The sequence below is a fragment of the Esox lucius genome, chromosome 6 (assembly GCF_011004845.1).
Source record: "Esox lucius isolate fEsoLuc1 chromosome 6, fEsoLuc1.pri, whole genome shotgun sequence".
In the NCBI taxonomy this organism is placed as follows: domain Eukaryota; kingdom Metazoa; phylum Chordata; class Actinopteri; order Esociformes; family Esocidae; genus Esox; species Esox lucius.
Window position 1 is genome coordinate 17,124,401 of NC_047574.1, and position 20,732 is coordinate 17,145,132.

At 40.5% G+C, this 20,732-nt stretch overlaps 1 protein-coding gene across 2 annotated transcripts in view; it reads right to left on the reverse strand.

Moving 5' to 3' along the window:
• LOC105010568 (protein FAM53B-like) overlaps window positions 1-20,732 on the reverse strand; it is a 56,832-nt gene that overhangs the window by 13,270 nt on the left and 22,830 nt on the right. The window contains exon 5 of one of the 2 annotated variants that reach the window (XM_010869934.4): window positions 1,665-2,981. The exons of the other annotated variant lie outside the window; for it this stretch is intronic. Coding sequence (XP_010868236.1) covers window positions 2,883-2,981 — 99 coding nt within the window. The 3' untranslated portion in view covers window positions 1,665-2,882. Of the gene's footprint in view, window positions 1-1,664; window positions 2,982-20,732 lie in introns of those variants that run through there. 2 annotated transcript variants of the gene reach the window in all.

The window sequence follows — 20,732 nt, forward strand, 5'->3', positions numbered from 1 at the left end:
AACCTTGTCCTTTATTTCCACAGAGCACAGAATATACTCGGTGATGTGCTTCGGGTCCCTGCAACCTATAAAGTAAACTTGTCTAATCTGTTAACTGTAACCCACTAGTCAACCTACTAGTCCAGGAACCCCTATTATATATACTAAGATGGCTTTACTTAATATCCGTTCTCTTGCCAACAAATCATTCTTGGTAAATGACATTATAATATCCTACAACCTAGATTTTATGTTTCTCACTGAAACGTGGCTAACAGAAGACTAGTGCTACTGTTCTCAACGAGACAGCACCTGAAAAAGTTGGCTTTATGTATACTTGTCGAAATGGTAGCAAAGGAGGAGTGGCTGCCCTATTCAAAGAGATATTCCAGCACAAACAAAACACACTTGGTAATTGTATTGCTTTTGAATACCTCTGTTTTATATTGAAAGGTGCTCCCAACATTTTGTTTTAACCATTTACAGACCTCCAAGATACCCTGCAAATTTTATTGATGATTTTGCTGAACTACTCTCTGTTATATCTGCTGATTAAAACTTACATACATACATCTTCTTCTGCTTCATCCGGGGCCAGGTTGCGGGGGCAGCAGTCTAAGCAGAGATGCCCAGACTTCCCTCTCCCCAGATACTTCCTCCAGCTCTTCCGGGGGGACACCGAGGCATTCCCAGGCCAGCCGGGAGACATAGTCCCTCCAGCGTGTCCTAGGTCTTCCCCGGGGTCTCCTCCCGGTGGGACGGGACCGGAACACCTTCCCAGGAAGGCGTTCCGGAGGCATCCGAAACAGATTAAAACGTATTATAACAGGGGATTTTACCATCCACATAGATAATAATATGGACAATAATGCCAAATAACTTTTTGCACTACTTCACACTTTTGATCTCACTCAACATGTAAAAGAGCATACCCACACTCGAGGACTCATTCTAGATCTCCAAAGGTCTCGATATTTCCACCGAGAGTACCGATGCTCAGTTTATGGAAGTCCAACAATAAGTGCTGAGTCAGTTGATGTACTCCTGGATAATTTTTACGTAAAAATATTGAATGTCATGGATCATGTTGCATCAGTAAAGGAAAAAAATAATTTTAAATCCACTATGACAGCTATAAACAAAGCCTTTGTAGCTTCAACTATGAGTTATGCAGGGCTAGACAGCGACATTTATTGGGAAAGATCAACAAGAATATCAACAATACCCCCACTCTATTTGCCATGGTTGACAAGCTTACAACCCCCCTAAAGAAGATAGCATGAGAACTTGTGTCCACTGTGAAATGTAATTAATTTGTGTTTCTTTAGTGAAATTTTTTTAAAGTATTAGACAGACCATCAAAACGGCACAGTCTAACAATGACACTGTACCGTCACCACAACCACCAAGACATACTTGGCTATTACAGGCCACTATTACATAACTTGGCAATATGTCGCAATTTAATACAATTTATCAACGATCCCTAGAAGAAACAGTTTGACATCTTTAAGCTTCCACGTGTTGTCTCGACACACTGCCATCTGACTTTAGACTAACTATTTTTAACTCTTTAACAATGGATGTACATCAAATAGTTTTATAGCTCTGCAATCAGACATTTCCCCAACGTCTCTACAAAGAATCAGAATCAGAAAGGGTTTTATTGCCATGTAAATTTTCACAACAAACAAGCGATTTGTTCCAGCCAATGGTGCAACAAACTATACAATACAAAAAGAATAAAAGAAGTAAGAACAAGTAAGAAGAGTGGACTGAGCACAAAAATAGCAGACTGCGCATTAATAAATTACAAAAAAGATTTTGTCCAGTTGAGTGTTGTTTATGTATGAGGGGAGGGGTAATAGATTTTCTCCCATCTTTGCCGCTCGCCACCATGTTCTGGAGGTGTGTCTTGTAAAGATGGCAGATTGCAGCCAATCACCCTCTCTGCATAGCGGATGATGCGTTGCAGCCTGCCCTTGTCCTTGGCAGTGGCTACAGCGTACCAGACGGTGATGGAGGAGGTTGGGATGGACTTATTGGCAGATTGAACTTTTTCAGCTTTTGCTGGGAAAGTACATCCTCTGCTGTGCTTTCTTTGTAAGAGCGGTGATTTTCAGCTCCCACTTGAGGTCCTAGGTGATCCATGGTGATGGGGGGAAGGGCATTTGTGCCTCTCCAGGACTCCACATTCTTTAGGGCATTGAACTCAAAGTTGCACCAGGACACCAGATGGTCAATCTCCCTTATTTCTGATTGTCTCCATCAGAAATAAGTCAGATTAGGGTGGTGTCATCCACAAACTTCAGGAGCTTGACAGAGTGGTGACTGGAGGTGCAGCTGTTGATGTACATGGAGAAGTGTAGGGGGGACAGGACACAGCCTTGAGTGGAGCCTGTGCTGATGGTCAGGAGGTCGGACAGGTGCTTCCCCAGCCTCACGTGTTGCTTTCTGTTGAACACGAAGGCTATGATCCACTTGCATGTGGACTCGAGCATTCCCAGTTGAAATAGCTTGTCCTGGAGCAAAGCAGGAATTATGGGGTTGAAAGCAGAACTGAAGTCCACAAACAGGATTCTGGCGTAGGTTCCAACTGTTTATATTTTGGGAGCTCGTGGCTTCGGTTACCTTTGTTGAAGTCGTTGAGAACAATCGCTAAGGAGTCCAAGTGTAACTGCTCCATCAGGAGAATCTGTTCGGCCAGCTGCTGTTGTGTCTCGTGCATGTTGGCTGACGGTGGAATTTAGACACCAACCAGGATAAATTATGAGAATTCTCTTGGGCTGTAGAAAGGTCTGCAGTTGATAAAAATGATTCCAGGTCAGGAGAACAGTATTGTAGTACGAATGTCACATCGTTGCCCCAGCCATTGTTAATGTAGAAACATGTTCCTCCTCCCTTCATTTTGTCAGAGAGTTCTGTGTCATGATCCACCCGGAAGATTGAGAAACCGGGCAATTGCAGCGCTGAATCCTGGATGGATACACACAGCCACGATTCTGTGAAACACAAAGCAGAAAATAAGGAGAGATCTCTGTTTTTCCACAAAAGCAAGTGAAATTTGTCCAGTTTTATCGCACATTGGCACCTAGAAAGTTCCTGTATCAAATCTCCCTTTTATAGCCAAGATCATTGAGAATGATGTCTTTAATCAACTCAGCAATTTTGTGAACTCAAGCGGTCTCTTAGACAAATTCTAGTCAGGCTTCCAACCTCACCACAGCACTGAAACGAAGTAGTTTTCAATGATATACAGCTGAATGCTGATTCAGATAAAATGACAGTTCTGCTTCTATAAGATCTCAGTGCTGCATTTGACACTGTAGATCATAGAGAATTCTAAACAGGCTGGAAAATTGTGTTGGACTCTCCAGGACTTAATTGGTTCAGATCTTATTTAGATGGACGGAGTTACTTTGTCACCATTGGCAATAGGACTGTCATGATATCAGATTTTCACTAAATTATCGTGGCCAAAAGAATTCACAGTAACGATATTATCGCAGTATCTATAGAACATTTTAAGAAACAAAATGCTATCTGTCAAATTCATCTTTAACTTTGTTTAATGTGTTTTTTTCTCTTTTTTGGCAAATTAATGAATTATACTCAAAATACAATTGAATGGAGGTTGAGAGAGTCTGTAACCATAACTGTACAAATAAAAAAATAAAAGCATACAAAAAGAACAATTACACTAACAACACAACACAACACAGAGAGGAGAATTTGGAAAAATATTTTAAAAAATTGCCAAGTGAATAGGCTACAAAAAGACGTTAATGCAATTGCTAGTGTATAGGTTTAGTTTAAGCACATGCATAGTTTGTCTCTGAATAAGCTATGGAAAAACTTTTTTTTTTTTTTTTTATGTCCTTTTTTCCATGTGAATAGGCTACATAAACAGCGTGTCCTTGCGGATCTTTCCCGGGTTTTTATAGTGGGGCTAACGAGATTTCAGTGGCAGTGCGTAGGTCCCATCCCCTTGTTTAAGCACTTGCATCATCTGTCTATAGGTGACATGAATAAGGTATCGAAAAACTGAGAGGGTTTCTTGGAAAAATACAACTTCAGTTTCGCCTAGTGAATACAATATTATCGTATGTGTATTATTAACATAATATCAATATTTCATTTTTTTAATATTATGGTTATCGTCAATCCTGCCATATCGCAACACCTCTAATTGGCAATGATGAATCTGATTGGGTGACTATGACATGTAGAGTTCCCCAGGGATCAGTTCTCAGACTGCTTCTGTACAATCTCTATATACTACCTCTGTGCCAAATTCTACAGAATAACAACATTAACTACCATAGCTATGCAGATGATACTCAAATATATATGGGTCTCGAACAATTTGACAGTAGGCTCTCTGTGTCACTGTATAGAGCACATACTAAATACCTGGATGAACCAAAATTGTCTACAATTAAACCAAGATTAAGAGCACATTGCTCTTGCTTTCAGTCAATTACAGAATAGATTTTAAAGTGGTGCTTTTAGTCAATAAATCACTGAATGGTTTAGGCCTCGAAAACATTTCTGATATGTTTGAAGAGTAACCGAGCAGAGCTCTCAGATCCATGAACTCAGGTCAGCTAGTAGAGCCCAGAGTCCAAACTAAATATGGCTAAGCTGCATTTATTAGTTATGCTGCACACAACTGGAATAAACTCCCAGAAGATCTTAGACGTGTCCCAAACGTATCCATTTTTAAGGTTAAAAATTTTTTTCATGCGCCTATGACTAAACTTAACCACACTGTAAGCCTTATGTTTTTATTATTTTGTGTTTTACTTATCTTTAAATCATTTTTCTGGAATGCAAGTTCTGGTGCTATCAGAGGAATATCCTCGGTGTAAATGTAACAATCTCCTGATGATGGATAATGCAAGTTCTTGTGCTGCTGCTGTAATTTAGATATTGATGCAGGGTATTATCTCACAAAAGGACTGACAAGTTTATCCAAGCGCTGGAGCGCCAGGATTGAGAGACCAAGGTGTTGGGATCTGTAAATCATTGAGGATGAATATAAAGTGCATGTACTGACATGGCAAAAATGTCACCCCATGGAGACAGCCTGATAAGACATTGATACAGAGATTATCTCACAAAGGGACATCCAAGAGCTGGAGTGCCAGGATTGAGAGACCGGGGTGGAGAGTCCCCCTGGAGGGTGGTTAGAGAACTGTAACAATCTGACTGTTTTTATACTTTTGCAATTCTTTTTTTTTCATACATGAATTGCTTCTATGTAGGAATTGTGATATATAAATAAACTTGCTTGCTTTCGATGACAGTGGTCGGAGAGTGCTGTTAACACATTGGTGTTCAGTTGGGTTAAGATCTGGTGACTGCGATGGGCCATAGCATATGATCATTTTCATACTCATCAAACGATTCAGTGACTCCTCATGCCCTGTGGATGGGGGTATCGTCATCCTGGAAGGGACCCAATAACAAACCCCTGCTTCAAAGTCACTTTTCAAGTCTTTTCCTCTTGTAATCCTGATCCAAATTATATTACAAACTAAACAAGAATGTTAGGCAACTATTTAGTACTGTTACCATAAAACAGGGCATGGCTCTACAGGGGCATGTTTTAAACTTCACTGAGCTTTGTAAGTGTAACACAACTGCAAGTGTAAATCTTAAATTGTATTTCCATTTAATGTAAAGGTTATTTGAATAAATAGGCCCTAACCCTTATTTTTCTCCTTGTCTATTTGGAAAGAATCTCTGGGTTTAGTTTCTCATGACTTGTTAGTCCTCCTGCCCCAGTCTAAAATCCTCCCATCCAAGAGATTTCATTGTTTCATCTTAATGAGGACAGTGGGTGCACAATGTTTGGACAAGACTGTACGCGTGTGAGTCTGAGAGAGTAAGTCAGAGAGAGAGAGAAAGAGAGAGTGTGATCTGTGTGATCCAACTCAGTTCTCATAATTCCCTACCGTGTTCCAAGTTTGTCTCCATGCTGTCACCCACACTACTCTAAGATATTAGTCCTCAACCCGTCTCAGTCATTGTAGCACCAATAAAGGGCTGCTCTGCCCAGAGTACCCCTGAGGTACCCCCTCTTGTGCATTATGCCTGTGTTCTCTGGAGTCAGGTACCCCTGGTCGGGAACCACTGATGTTCTACATGAATGCACCACACCAACCCTGTACATCAAGGTGAAGAAGGTTATCACACCATAAATGTAGTCTTTATCCCCCAGGAGTCATCATAAACACTTCTGATGATCCATTTCCCAATCACAAAGTTGTCAACTTGCTATGTACCGTCACGGCAGAAATAAGGATAATTGCACTGTAATGGTATGCAGTCTACTGTTAAAGGTATTTTGCTCATTTTAGAATTCGACAATGTCATTACAATAAGTAGAGATCTAGAAGTGAAGTGAAAAAATTATTTGCAATGTGTTTGTGAGTTATGGGACCTTTAGTCCGTTGAGTTAGAGGCTCTTATTGAGAAAATGAGATCCCAGTTGTTTAACTGCCTTGGCCACTCATCTACTCAGTAAACTCCCATAGATCGTGTCGTCCTGGTTTTTATCGACGGATCCCATTACAGGAGGGTTCACGTTTATGGGCATGTCTATAAACACTGAGGGATGTTGTCTGGGATGGTGGAAGCTCTGACTGAATGAAGAGATCGTGTTAGAAGGGCTTTTTGACGGTTCAGCACTCTCTTTCTCATTTTAAAATTTAGTCTTTTAACCCCATTGCTTTCTCTCACATAAATTCACGCAATCTTTCCATTGTAATTATTATCTCTCCCACAGTTCAGCTTTCTGCCATACTCTTTCCATTCATTCTCTGCATGTATTTTTACTCCCACCGTTCTCTCGCTTGCTGAGTCCCTCTCTCATTCAGCTGATGGCTGTTGATGAATGGAGACGACCCGTTGAGCGATGTCAGCTTGGTGTCATGTCGTGCAAGAGAGAGTATGGGAGTGCTGAATGAGTTCAGAGATGATGAGAGTTCAGGTCAATCTATATTTACAGCTCAGCCACTTTACGGCACCAAGGCCTCTCTATTAGTTCGCTATCTATCTGATGGGGTGACAGCAAATAGCAAACAGGTCATAGGGACAACAAGAACTGCAGCCAGGACCTCATCTGAGAAAAAAATGGTATGACCTTGAGCAGGGTCAAATGGAATCCCTGTCCTTCTGCTGACCCCTAACCTTAAAATCTGTACACGTTGGGCATAGTTCATTTGCAGGGTTAAGTTGTAACTATATTTCAAGAGGATCTGTTTTCTGACATAAATATGTGGTAAATCTTTACAACCATTACACAACTTAGAAGATAATACAAAACATACCAATGCTTTTTTGACCTAATTAACACACATTTATTACTGCTCTTCTGAGATGAACACTTAAACCTGTGCATTTTATGATTTAACAAATGAATATGCATCCAAACCGAATCTTTTAGATTTTTTGCAAAATTGTATTCGCTGGTACAAAACTAAAATACAGTTTTCCAACTTCTGAGGCTCTCCCAAACATCTCAATTTGATCTGACCTTAAAATGGCACACCTGATTCAATTAATGAGCCAATCTTCAAGCTTTTCAATAACTACAATTAGACTCCATGCCAACATGCTGTTGGGATATATTTCTAGAAGAAAGCCTCTACTCTCATTAAAAGACATCTGACCAAAAAACTCAGTTCCAATAAAAGTTTTAATGAGGTTTAGCAAATTCGATGTGTTGACATTTATTTTTCATCCAACTTTTGCAATTCTTCAACTGTGACCATTGGAGAATATCTTGATTATAGAGTATACCTCTCGAACTGCCCTCTTCACTGTGTGGTGGGGCAAAAAACACTCATGTTTAAAGTATTCAATGATTACAATAGTGGATATTTTAAATCTACAGCTCCGGAAAGAATTAAGAGACCACTGCAACATTTTATTTCCTTTCCAAAAAAGTCGAAAAGGAAGGTTTTGAGTGAGGAACAGAAAGGTTAAAATTAAGAGACCACTGCAAACTGAACGCTGTCTCTCTCTCTCTCTCTCTCTCTCTCTCTCTCTCTCTCTATATATATATATATATATATATATATATAAATATATATATTTATTTTTTTCCTTCCTGCTGGTGAATGACTAAATGGAATTTATACCACAGTGAAACAGGAAGTACTCCTGGAACTATGGTTTTGCTAGTGCCATTCTGTACCGAAATGAGCCAAACATACCCACAGCAAACACAAAACCTGAAACCAAAGCAGTTGGATGGTGTATTATTGCCATTCCAATAAGCATCCTATAGGCTTGGATTTGCTCTGGCTAAAGGTTTTATTCCAGGTGTTTGAACAAATAGGACATTTACTCAGATGTCAGTGAGAACCTATGGCAAAATCCTGAAAATAGACTTCATGTTTTTGATTTAATTTGATGAGAAGGTACACCTATGTTGTAATATCTAAACAATACATGTTTTTGTTGCATCAGTAATTATGAAAGATAAAGAACATTTTCACAACTTTTATTCACATTTAATTTCTATGTAAATTTTAATGGGTACAAAAACAGTACAATGTGCTGTACTTTCCAGTACTGTAGCATATTACATTCAAAGGCTCTTTAAAATATTAATATTGGCCACTTGGGCATTATTCCAATGCACTTGTTATATATATATAAGTAAACTTGTAATTTGAGTAATTGTTTGGAGTGAAAGATGCCAACCAAAACATTAGAAAAGACAAGCACATTAGAATGTTTTGAATGTAAGAGCGGCCGTGTTCTAAATGGTAACAAAGCGATACCATAAAAAACAAATATATACTGCATCCATTAAACCTTTCTTATGTATAGTATGACTAAGACAGAGATCTCTGTACACTCTTGTCTGAAACGTTGCGCTTCTGTATGATTCCTGGTATTTTAGTAAACTTGAATACTGGGTCTTAAGGTGATAGGAGCTTTTTGCTTGATTCTACTTTCTGTGGTGTAGCTGAATGCAGTTACATGGGTTTTTGTGCATTACAAGATTAAACCTGCATATACTGTAGACAGGTACCTCATTACTCCCTAACGCTGTGTTGGACTATTGCTTTCTGTAGATTAATGTAATACAATAGGTGTAATGTATTGGACAAAAACTAAACTAAAAACATTGCAATGATATTCTTTTAAGTTTAACAACCACTTAAAATCTAATCAGAAACATTGGTATATAAGTTTGTATATTTGTCTTTGACTGCAATACATAACATAGCTATGACATTAGGGAGTAAGCATGCACTAACAATAACAATTAGCTGAACACGTTCTCATGATTTTAGTCCCACTTTTGATCAAAGGAATGGTGACTGTGATCCTAGTTGTCCAGTGTGTTTCAGTTTGAAAGAGCATATCACTAGCTACACATTATGTTAGCATTTGTTTTGGTTTTATGTTGATAAGTGTCTGCTACGCAACTGGCGTATACATTTTCTGTCCCATATTTTCACAAGTATGTCGAGTACTTTCACCCGGCTTATTTAAGGTACTTTATATGTTGTTTCTTCCTAGACAAACACGTTCATTATGTAGTATTTACAGTACACAATCTAAACAGATCAAATAATGCAGTGAACCTGGCCTTGTTTTTTTGCGTCAAAAGAGGGTGCTGTAACTTCAGAGATCCGTCTCCCCTCGTGTTCTCTTACACCAAATTTCTATCTATATATCTTTTCAATATGTCAGATGAGCTGGGGTTTGTCAGTCATAGCAAGAGATTTGGCGCCTCCATCTGGTTATGGTCTGGTCTTGTGAAGTAAATGCCAACCAAATTGCTTGCCAAATAACTTCAATAACAGAAGTTATATCATAGTCATGATGTGCGTTGGCCTACTTTGTGTGTGTGTGTGAGTGTGTGGAGGGGGGGGGGGGTGCTTGTGTGTGTGTCATTAAAGAAATGAAAGTCATTGGCAGCACAGTTTGTTCCATAAAAACATTTAAAAACATTGTGCAACATCGGGAAATGATTACTATGCTGGAAACATATTAAATTAATACAATTCCCTGTGTAAAAAGGTCTTGTCAGAAAAATGTATGACTATTAGTTGCTGTACACGTGCACATGTGTATATAGGCACACAGAGACACACACACACAAACACACACACACACACACAGTGTGAAAGACTAGTAGCTGCATAGTTTTTAAAACTATGGGAAGGCTTTTAAAAAATAATCCACATTGGGAATGCTGTGTAATAATGGCTCATCACATAAATGGCAGTGTAATTTTGCAGAAGAAGAACTGTAGTCATATAGTCAGACTTCATTGTCATCCACATCACTGGATGCTTGAGCACCAATATTTGAAGTATAGTATACTCTACTTCTATTTCCTGTACTGTACCATGTGCTGTACTATGACATACAAACAGTTGAAAACAGACATCTATGTACATAAGCATATTACACACTGCTAACCTGGCACTTGCTAGTACATTCACAGACTACCTTATCCACAAACGCCTCTTGTAAACAAGTTGGCAAACCCAACCTGCCCTCTGGTAGATATCTTAAACTTTTCTCTCCTAAAACCCATATCTCCTTTAGTTGTCATTGTTTTCAATTCTCCAATAAGAGGAATGAATTGCAAAAGAGTGGAGATGTGGAGCACTACTTTTATAATGACTGAAAAAAGAACCAGGCAGACACCCTTGGGGATTATGAGTGAGGTCAGTCTTGTGTGTGAGTGTGTGTGTGTGTGTTTGTGTGCGTGTGCGTGAGTGTGCATGCCTATCTGTGTTGTCGTGTGTGAAGGAGAGTGTTGATTACATTGTGGCATCTGTCGCTGTTGGCACCCAAAGCTAACTTTTCCTACTGTTTTCCAAATATGAATACAGCTATTTGGAAACACATTTTCAAACAACATGATGTGCAGTACAACTGTCTAAAACCCAACACATCTGTATACTCTATGTACTCTCTGTACTTTATTTTGAGGGTCCCAAAAATGTTTCTGTAGATGTTCTTCAGACTAACTATCTACTAACCCTTACCCGAAATGGTATCTTAACCCTGACCCTAAACCATTTTTAAACCTAACCCTAACCTTATCTTTAGCAAGCATTTCCTTATAAACAGATTTATAAAATGTTTTTTTGATAGTATTGCATGTAGAACATTGCACATAGGAACAGGAAGACAATTAGATTAGATTCCCCAACACAACCGATTCTCAGGAGTGACAATAATCATGCCAAGTTTTGGAGATGATTAACGGTGAGGAGGCAGAAGACATATAGGAGAGAAGGAGTGAGTTGGACAGAGGGGGAGTGACGAGAGAGAGGAGATAGAGGGAGAATGACGGAAGAGAGGAGAGAGAAGAGGGATGGGGAGGAAGGTTAGGATATGCGAAAGGCGACGGTAATCGTCTTCCCTGTCGAACGCAGCGCACGCGTCACACAAGCGTCACATTTCTAAACGCTGCAACATTTTCACACTCATCTTCCCTTTATTGAATGGCACGCATTCACAAACGCATCTTATTTTGTGAGGCATTTTGCTAATTATGTGCTGGATTAATCAGACTCACAAAGTTCCCACACACCCATACCACTGACCCCCACAAACTGTATATATTATACATACTGCTGTGAGTCTCTCTCTCACAGCAACACAGAAGGGCTCCTTTAAACAGTCACAGCTTTTGTATCACATTCCAATTATTTTTCATTGAAAGGCACAGACAGAAGAGGGGAAAACGTTGGTTCACAGATGGTTTGCTGAAACTTTACACCAGACTTGTTAAGTGGGTGTCTCCCTCGTAATAGCCTCTCTCTCTCTCTCTCTCTATGTCCCCCACTCTCTGTCTGTCAGGCAGTCACACATGCTCTAGATTACAGGGCCTCATGCCCATAAGGCAGACAGCGTTCAGGTAATTCAACAAAACACAGGGCGTGGCAGCCCCCAAGGGGGAAAAAAACTGCCCACAGTTGACTGGTGTGAAATGAATGTGGTGAACAAGCATAGAGATCCTTTAGTCGCAGATAAGCATTGAGATCCCACAGTTGCATACAAACCTAGAGATCTCTCAGTCACAGACAGTGTATACATGATTGAATGCTTTCTGAACCAGAACTAGTACATATCGTCTTGGCCACGGGAATGTGTTGTCAGCACCGAGGGCAGGTAATTGTTCACTGCACGGTTGAATTGAATGGATAACGCAAGGGCAACGCGTGCCCACCGGCAACTCTAACACGTGTCATCGCTGAGCACGAACAGATAATGCAGGCTCAGTGGACGAAATGACGGAAACCACGAATGATGAAACAGACTACCCACACTCAGTCTTGTCAGGGAATGCTGAGGCTGTGTCAGTGGGCTGAGGCACCCCTACTTCCCGCCGCTATATGTGCGAAATCCTAAATACTTGAGCTGTACTTGATTTAGTGTACAGTTGAACCAGTGGAATAGACCCACATATTTAATGAACAAGCAAACAGTACATCAGGGGCATTGGTTCATTTTGAGTTCTGTATGACCTGCCAAATAATACATTCTGAATGTTTGGCTACACGCCAGTAGGTGATATGATTTCTGAAAAATGTAATGACCATTAGATGGTGTTTCAGGAAGATATTTAACAATTGCAATTTCCATTTATTTATTTTACCTCTATTTGCCATGTTTGTCCAATTATAAAAGTCTATTCAAACATAGAAAAAACGGGGAGAAATATTACACACTTCAATAATACTGTGTTCAGTATTATTGCTGTCTGGCCACCGTTTTTTCGAGCAGCTTTTGTTGATGGGAGTGAAGAGCAAAGACAAGCACATATGAATACGTGTTTGAATACGTTTTGCGGCTGGTCTTGGCAGCTGGTAATACCACTATATATGCCATGATATGCACAGAGGGAAGATAAAAAGATACTGAGAACATTTGCTTCAAGGCAGCCTTCCCGTTTCAATGGAGCCTGGCCCCTCATGTGCCTTCTACCCCAGAGCCTCCGCCTGATCTGTGGGCTTATGATCCCATAAGTGTATGACGGAATAATGTTTCCCATAGCACAGCAGCACAGGACATTACCAAAAAAAAGGAGATTAATCGAAAATCCTAGTAAAAGTTAATGTGGGAAATCTGAGCTGGTTGAGTACCTGTGGAATTCTCCAACAGCACACTTACCATGAGAAGTAGACTTTCTTGAAAAACAGTGGGAAATGAATTTTTGTCTAGCTGCAACAACTTTCAGAGCATGTTTCTTATGTATCAGGTTTTACTCAAGTCTGATTTTGCTCACATCACCCGAAGCTGATGTGCAAGAAACAACTTTTTCAATTTTTCTATAATAGGAACATCCTTGTTTTTATTATGGGAAGGGGGGGGGGGGGGGGGGGTTTATACAGTAATGTTAAAAACAGAAACCACGATTTTAACTCACAAAGCTTTTTCCTCCCTAGTCCCCTGACACCAAATAAATCACCTCAGAGGCCTCGTTCATACAGAGATGTCTGTTTGAGAATACAGCCCTGTTCAGATGTTACTACTTGTATGACAAGTCTTGTATGAAGTTGTCAGAAGTGTCAGATTGTATGCGGGATGCTGTCAAGAGCTGTCAAACTCGTAATTTACCTGGGTAATTTCAATATGTCAGATATCAAACCTTGTCATCAACTGGCATGTCCGTTTAAATGTGTTTTTGTCTTTGCGTTTTGTAGTGATACCCATGACGGAGCGGGTAAAATCTGTCCTACGCCTCATGCCAAGATGTGCTGCTGACCATTTCTTTCCTTACCTTTAATCATCTGTTTGGCCGTCTCAAATCTTTCCATCAATCACAAACAAGCCACTAATCCTTCCCAACTTGCTCGGAGGGTCCTCAGTTGTCAAATGTTGCTGACAACACTCAGAGGATCAAAAATGATGTAAATACCTCATGGGGCTCCATTTTGCTCATGAAGGCTGCTTTGTTGCAGACTTGCGGGAACCACTGGAGGATCTAATTAGCCCCTGCATTCTTGATCAATTTCACTCCCTTGGTGCGAATGGCAGAGGCATGCATAACTGAAAGACAGGGCCAAGGGAAAGGGGAGGTGGATCATTTGTGATTTAGCCTTTATTTGTTTACATTTGCACTGGAAAACACGCAAGGAGATCCAGTCACCCACTAACTCTGTACTCCCCCTTCTGTTTTTTTCCTATCCTTCCCTTTATTTTATGAGAGCCAGGCTGGCTGGCTCAAACCAGCGTCTGGGTCTGGGGGTCCCAAAGGAGCCCCCATAATAGGCGGGTAGAGAAGAGAACAGAGCTTAACAGTGAGGGGGGTGGGTAGAGGAGCAGAGGGCTTTCCAAACCACTATTCAAAGCCTTTTCCTGTGATTTATTCTGCTGTAACAACACATACTCCCTGGCTGAAAAACCACAAGACCCTCAATGTGTGATGAGGAAAGATACAGTACGTACTTTAAATTAGACTTCAATTTGGCATCCTAACTTTTTTAAAGTAGTTTGACTCCAAACACTGTTGAAAGCTTGAAGTCGTCTGCATCTTTGAGGCTTTATTGTTGGCATGTTAATTGCTTTAGTTGATGCCTCAAACAGTTCCTCCCTTCCTCCTATAGTTTATGGGGGTGTGTATGTGTGTGTTTGTGTTGGATGGGGGTGGGGGGGTGTACTCTATGAGTGTACTGACAGTTTTGCATTGAAGGTTCGCACTGGTTCTTATCGTGAATCGCCATGAGTTCGACATTTCTGTATTCGAAATTTTTTAATCTTATAATTTGAGATACTCGATTTTTGATTTCCATAAGCTGCAAGTCGTAATCATCAAGATTGAAACAAAAAAGCCTTGAAATGTTTCACTTTATGTGTAATGAATCTAGAATATATGAGGGTGTCACTTTTTGATTTGAATTACTGGAAAAAACTAACTTTCCCCACGACATTCAAATTGTTTTAGACGGCACCTGCAGTCTAACATGTCTACTATACCAAGAACACTGTGAATGCATTTTCTGTTTACATTAATATTAATCTTCGATACTATTAACATGCTATGTCAGGTCTTCCCAACCCGAACCATAGAACAAAAGCAGAGCTAGAGAACAGCATAGATGATTGCAGTTTATACAGTACATCTAAACATATTCCTCACTCTGCTTTCCTTCAGACCAACACAGGAGAAACATAAATCTGCTAAGCGTATCACGCATTATACTACAATGGTAATATTGTCCTACAGCAAACTCCTGTATTTTCATAAGAAAGTTTGCCCTCAAAAAGTGGTATCTGTCTTAAAATGAGAACACAAGAACCTATGAGGCTGGTTTGTGCTTTAACGGGTTTCAGTGGTGGTGAGGAGACATACGCCTTTACATGAACATATGGATTCCAGTGCTGGGGAGTATAGGCAGATATAACAGTAAATCCCAAACGGAAGCTTGTAAATCAGAACACTGGAGATAGTTGGACTTCCTCCCTTCAGAATGGATCCCACTCTCTAACCTTAGGAGAGAGATGCCACATGTTTCTGAATTAGAGGTCAAGCATTTTTAAGAACCTTTGCAGCTTGCTACCCTCCTCCTACACTGTAAATCCTAAGGTATTTTTTTTACTCAAATGTTTCTAATAAGTGTAACTCAAAGTTATCAAGTTACCATGTTTTTGCCATTAAAAAAGTCAGTGATGGGTGGTAGCTCTAGAGTTCACTTAAAGGGCAATGCACACCTGGAAATTATATTGCAGGTGTGGCTGAGTGTAATTACATAATTCTTTAAAGAAAATACAACTCAAATCTGGTCCCGGTTTGAGTTGTATCGACTGAAAATATTTGTGAATGCTTTCACAGTAATTTAAGTTTGCAGTATGCAATGAAAATATATATGTTTAACCAGCCCTACACCTGGAAGTTCTGCAAACTTTTATGAACATAAGAATATTAAGGCAAATTATTGCCTGAAAGATTTCAGCCAAAAATGTCAGGAGAAGTGTTCGTAACCTCTGTGAGAAATACAGACTGCTCTGGAAAAAGACGATGTGATTGTTTCAAGGAGCACAATGCAACAATACTTGAATAAAAATTTGCTGCATCGAGTTGCCAGAAAGAAGGGAATGCCACAAAAAAAAATTGTTACAATATGCCTGACAACAACTTGACACGCCTCCCAGCTTTGGGCACACTGTAATTTGGAGTGACGAGACCAAAATAGAGGTTTATGGTCACAACCATAAATGCTATGTTTGGAGAGGGGTCAACACCTATTGTGAACAGAATACCATCCCCACTGTGAAGCATGTTGGTGGCCCACTGATGTTTTGGGGGTGTGTGAGCTCTAAAGGCACAGGGAATCTTGTGAAAATTTATGGCAAAATGAATGCATGCATTTTATCAGAAAATACTGAAAGACAATTTGCATTCTTCTGCCCGAAAGCTGTCGCATGGGACGCTCTTGGACTTTCCAGCACTACAATTACCCTAAGCACAAGGCCAAGTTGACCCTCCAGTGGTTACAGCAGAAAAACGTGAAGGTTCTGGAGTGGCCATCACAGTCCCCTGACGTTAATATCATTGAGCCACTCTCGGGAGATCTCAAACATGCGGTTCATGCAAGACAACCAAAGACATTGCATGACCTGGAGGCATTTTGCCAAGTTGAATGGGCAGCTATACCTCCATCAAGAATTTGGGGCCTCATAGAAAACTATTACAAAAGACTACATGCTGTCATTTATGCTAAAGTGGCCAATACACAGTATTAAGAACTAAGGGTATGCAGACTTTTGAACAGGAGTCAGTTTGTTTTTTCTTTGTTGCCATGTTTTGTTTTATGGTTGTGCCATTCTGTTATGACCTACAGTTGAATGTGAATCCTATAAGAAATAAAAGACATGCATTTTGCCTGCTCACTCATGTTTTCTTTACAAATTGTACATACTGTATACTATATTATCAATTCTCCAAGGGTATGCACACTTTTGAGCACAACTGTAAGCTTTAGAACAGAAAGTCTAGAAGATATTAATTGGTTAATTAGCTTGAAACATTTTACATGAAAAAACTGCTCCTGATTTCAATTTCAACACTTGACCAAAAATCTAGCCCCAGAAAGCAGGTTAGGTACCATGCATTTGATTTCATTTGTGCTTGTTCTTGCATGTGTGAGAGATTGTGCAACAGGAGAGGACGAGATAGTATGTCAACAGACAGACACTCCAGACCGGGTATTACCCTTGAGAACTGAGTACTTACAGAGAAAAAGCCACAGACAAAATACTGTAAACACAAGAAACACAACAAGGCCTCCCTCATACATTGCACTGTCTAGGACCACCAAAAAACCTTAAAGCTGCCCTCTCTGCTGAACAAGAATATGATACTACCCCTATAGAAATAGAAACACGCTGACAGTGGCCCTGAGTTGAAGCCAGTTCACCCCTATCACAAAGATACACACAGTTTTTCAAGCATTCGTATTGTCCTTCTTGTTAGATCAAACCCACTTATGGTTATCACTGACAGAGAAAAATGGCAAAGGAACTGCATGTACAATCCTTTTGTCGGTTAATACACCATCCTCATGCCAGATCAATAATTTAAACCAGATAGCTTTCAAAATCTAATCATCATTATGCTATTCATTCAGTGCAATTCTAAATGGGTGTTCTGATTAATTGATCCTTTAATTTTAGAACAAGAATACGGTAGGAAGTTACGGGTTGCAGTAACATAAGCCACAGCAAGGCAATGGATTGCACCTAGATATCTTCTGCTGTCTCCTTATCGGACAGCCATGGCCGAGTCCCCCAGTCATTGTGTACTGCCATCAGTATCCTGTTGTTTGTTCCAGTGATAACAGTGGTGACAATGGCTCATTCGTCTCCAGTACGGACGAGTATTGTGGCAGGCACCCACCCCATCATGCCAATGCCCACTGGACCACGGTGATGAGTGGTACTGCGGGTCTGATAGTATGGACGAAATAAGGGATCATATTCTGCAACTTCCAAAATCTATTTTGCTACATGCAGATTAATCCGACAAGGAGAGTCACTGGCAGAAAATGTAGGCAGGATAACATTACAACCTCCGCTCAGACAGATTATGCGGGCGTGGGGTTACATCACACAATCCACACTGGATCAAGCGAGGTGCCACAGGGATTCCGAACGTTTTTTGCATACTTTGGAATTCTTATCAACCGCCTGTTCAATTTCGGTGCAGAGCTACATGTAATCACATAGTTATAGCATCAAGAAACACGCCCACTTGTTTATTTTTCCTGGCCCATGAAGTTAAACAGCTGTGAATGTTATCTTGTCTCTGTTCACTCAGAGACATCTTCCACAATGTGTATAAACCACCATGACACTTGTCATATTGCTCCACATTTCTCCTCGGGGTAAGGTCTACATCCATGTAAGTAGCAAGGCAGCTACCGAGTAAACTTTCTCTTCGTCCGATGCCACTAGCCTAGGACACGTATACAACCATACAGTGGGCAGAACAAGTATTTGATACACTGCCGATTTTGCAGGTTTTCCCACTTACAAAGCATGTAGAATGTAGTCTGTCATTTTTGTCATAGGTAATCTTCAACTGTGAGTGACGGAATCTAAAACAAAAATCCAGAAAATCACATTGTATGATTTTTAAGTAATTGATTAGCATTTTATTGCATGACATAAGTATTTGATACATCAGAAAAGCAGACCTTAATATTTGGTACAGAAACCTTTGTTTGCAATTACAGAGATCTTAAGTTTCCTGTAGTTCTTTACCAGGTTTGCACACACTGCATCAGGGATTTTGGCCCACTCCTCCATATAGACCTTCTCCAGATCCTTGAGGTTTCGGGGCTGTCGCTGGGCAATACAGACTTTCAGCTCCCACCAAAGATTTTCTATTGGGTTCAGGTCTGGAGACTGGCTAGGCCACTCCAGGACCTTGAGATGCTTCTTATGGAGCCACTCCTTCGTTGCCCTGGCTGTGTGTTTTGGGTCGTTGTCATGCTGGAAGATCCAGCCACGACCCATCTTCAATCCAGATGGTCATTTGCAAACTTCAGACGGGCCTGGACATGCACTGGCTTGAGCAGGGTGACCTTGCGTGCGCTGCAGGATTTTAATCCATGACGGCGTAGTGTTTTACTTTGAGATTTTGGTCCCAACTCACTTCAGGTCATTGACCAGGTCCTGCCGTGTAGTTCTGGGCTGATCCCTCACCTTCCTCATGATCACTGATGCCCCACGCGGTGAGATCTTGCATGGAGCCCCAGACCGAGGGAGATTGACGTCATCTTGAACATCTTCCATTTTCTTATAATTGCGCCAACAGTTGTTGCCTTCTCACCAAGCTGCTTGCCTATTGTCCTGTAGCCCATCCCAGCCTTGTGCAGGTCTACAATTTTATCCCTGATGTCCTTACACAGCTCTCTGGTCTTGGCCATTGTGGAGAGGTTGGAGTCTGTTTGATTGAGTGTGTGGACAGGTGTCTTTTATACAGGTAACGAGTTCAAACAGGTGCATTTAATACAGGTAATGAGTGGAGAACAGGAGGGCTTCTTAAGGAAAAACTAACAGGTCTGTGAGAGACAGAATTCTTACTGGTTGGTAGGTGATCAAATACTTATGTCATGCAATAAAATGCAAATTAATTCTTAAAATAAATCATACATTCTGTCTCTCACAGTTGAAGTGTACCTATGATAAAAATTACAGACCTCTACATGCTTTGTAAGTAGGAAAACCTGCAAAATCGGCAGTGTATCCAATACTTGTTCTGCCCATTGTATATACAACGTATACAACATTTCTTTGCTCAGTTATAGATATACAACCGAAAATATTGCCAATAAAAATGGACATTGTGAAACACACATTGTGTAATGTTAGCGAGAAAGCCAAGCTAACTGGCCATCATCCAGTTAGCTACTAAGGCTATCTAGAGTCGGAAACACTGTCACAGATGAGGAGGCAGGACACAGAACAGAGGGTAGACATCCTTTTAATGGTTCTTCTTAGGAAGACAAAAGGAGAGTATGCCCGTGAACTGAAGAGTAGCAAACACACCACTAACTACAAACAATGACCGACAACTAAAGGACAACCAGGGCCACTTAAATAGGATCCCCAATTAGAGGCAATAGGGAGCAGCTGCCTCTGATTGGGGATAATTAAACAGTAGTGCACATAGAGATGTCAAGAGGCACCTCTGCAGTCAGGCCCTCACTGTGGCCTCAAGGCAGATAGAGATGCCTAAAGGCACCCCAGCCAGGAACAGACAATCACATTGTTTTTGCTATTCTTCTTGTAGACACTAGAGGGTTGAACTTACAGATACCTCTTTTAATGGTTAATGGTTTTACAGTTGAATTTAAATAACTAACTTGAAATGTTCATCGTTTTTGTGTGAAGCATAATACACCATCAATATTGTCCTCGTATGTGACTAAGCAATACAAACCAGTCTCAACTTTGGGTTAAAGTTCATGGCCCATGTTCATTGCGTCTGTATTTTCACAGGTAAGCAGATGTAATTGATAGCACTCCCTCTCTAATGTCAGTAGATTGATTAAAGCAGAGAAAGCCATACAACCTTCCTATCTGCCTGCCTGCCTCTCGCTCACATTTAGACATCTGGATTAAACAAATCCTTGTTTTTCTAACTCCCAGTACAGGCTGTCCTCCTAGTACTGTGTTCAGTTATATACAGAAAACAGAATTCAGCTCCATTCTATTCTATCTGTCCCTCCGTCGTTAAGATACAAATCTGCATT